This window comes from Sinocyclocheilus anshuiensis, unplaced genomic scaffold (assembly GCF_001515605.1).
Source record: "Sinocyclocheilus anshuiensis isolate Anshui unplaced genomic scaffold, SAMN03320099.WGS_v1.1 scaffold1557, whole genome shotgun sequence".
Classification (NCBI taxonomy): domain Eukaryota; kingdom Metazoa; phylum Chordata; class Actinopteri; order Cypriniformes; family Cyprinidae; genus Sinocyclocheilus; species Sinocyclocheilus anshuiensis.
The window spans coordinates 24,958-26,894 of record NW_015539912.1 but is presented as its reverse complement, the minus strand read 5'-3'; the positions used below and the strand labels follow the sequence as shown (position 1 = coordinate 26,894).

At 44.4% G+C, this 1,937-nt stretch overlaps 1 protein-coding gene across 1 annotated transcript in view; it reads right to left on the bottom strand.

Annotated features, from left to right (window-relative positions):
• Nucleotides 1–685: 685 nt before the first annotated feature.
• LOC107686376 (78 kDa glucose-regulated protein-like) overlaps nt 686–1,937 on the bottom strand; it is a 24,691-nt gene continuing 23,439 nt past the window's right edge. Inside the window, exon 6 of the mRNA XM_016483344.1 lies at nt 686–769. Coding sequence (XP_016338830.1) covers nt 755–769 — 15 coding nt within the window. The 3' untranslated portion in view covers nt 686–754. The remainder of the gene's footprint in view (nt 770–1,937) is intronic.

Genomic DNA, 1,937 nt, shown 5'->3' with positions numbered 1-1,937 from the left:
TAATCGAGTCTCAAACCGCGCTGACAGAATCCCACCAGAATTAAGTGAAAATTAGACAAAAAATGCAACTCTCTAACTCTACCCACCAAGTTTTTCCCTGAAGAGATTTGAGTCTTTACGTTTGCCCGTCTTGTATAAAAATGTCAGTGTGTTCAATATGTAAACCTAGAGAGGCGAGGGCATCATGCGACTGAAAACAGAGTCTGGACGATTTACAACTCATCCTTTTCGTCTTCATCCTCTGGTGGCGGGCCGCCCGCGCTGCCGTACATCTTGCTTACGATGGGGTGCACGATTTCCTCCAGCTCCTTCTTCTTGGCCTGGAAGTCCTCGAGATCTGCGTCCTGGTGAGGCTCCAGCCACTCGATCTTCTCCTCGATGGCCTTCTTGATGGCCTCCTTGTCATCGGATGACAGTTTGCCACCCAGCTTCTCTTTGTCCCTAATCTGGTTTCTCAGGGAGTAGGAGTAGCTCTCTAGCTCATTGCGGGCATCGATGCGCTCCTTCAGCTTCTTGTCCTCATCGGCGAAGCGTTCGGCCTCTTTCACCATGCGTTCGATGTCCTCGGGCGTCAGCCGGTTCTGGTCATTGGTGATGGTGATCTTGTTCTTGTTGCCCGTGCCCTTGTCCTCTGCGGTGATGCGCAGAATGCTGTTGACATCGATCTCGAAGGTGACCTCGATCTGAGGGATGCCGCGGGGAGCCAGAGGGATGCCGGTCAGGTCAAAGTTGCCCAGGAGGTGGTTATCCTTGGTCAGTGAACGCTCACCTGGAAAGATTGAGGGAAAGAGTGAGAACAGATTCTACTCTGAAGATTAAAGGCACAATATGCAAGTTTTCGCCGCTAGAGGTCACATTTTCAAAACAGTAAGAAAGGCGAAGCTTGATAACGCTATAAAGGAGAGTAGAATGATGGGAGATGTCATTTTCAACATCCAGAGATGTATGCAGAGCCATTGAGAAACAGAGCTACGACACTCCCATAGGCTTCCATAAGAACTGAGGAATACGGAAGTAAAGTGTGTCACTGCATTTTTTGACATTTTAATGCATGAATTGACCTCTTGGAAATCTGGACAGTAGTGGTATTTTATGAAGCGCATTATAGTTGTTTCTCGTTAGATAATAGACAGTTATACTATAATTGCAGTTAGATAACGTAAGAAACACCTTAATAATGACCATAACCAGATGCTAATTATCATATTTTTAAGCTTTTAGTCTTTCAGAAATCTTTCTCTGTAGGAGGTTGAATGTGTTTCAATGAAGACTGTTCATTCAAGGAATGCAAAAAAGAGTTTCGCTGAATGATATAATAAAATAACACTGGGATGTGAGTAATTAATCTTAAAAGCAAACAATTATGACCAGCAAAACACTTGAGCAACTAGAGTAGAGCTAAATACATGTAGGCATAGGCGGAAATCCCGTGGGGGACCCCCCTTATCTGACCCCCCCCCCCCCTAAAAATGATAAAAAACCACACTGTGTATTGTAAATAACAATGTTTTATACTTTGTAAGTAATAAAACAACACAAACGAGGCAAAAATGCATTTTAAGTTTTGAAACATTCTGAGTCTCCCCCTCCCTTGCCTCACAGTGATTTGGTCCAAATGCCTACTTTCCTCTTTTATATCACCTCAGTGTTGCCAAGTCTGCGGTTTTCCCATGGAATTGGGCTACTTTAACACTGTTGCCGTGGGTTGTTTTTCAGGTTCACTGGTTGAATCGACCCCAATAACGTGATATTTAGCCATGGAATGCAAATTTTACCGGAGGAACCCCGGCGAAATATGTGTATTTAACACCCCGGAACGCGATTTTTACCGGTGAACCCCCCTCGAAACGCAGTTGGGCTAATTTTGGGCTAGTTTTGAGTAGCAATTTGCTGTTTTTTTTTTTTTTTTTAGAAAACCTGGCAACCCCGGATCACCT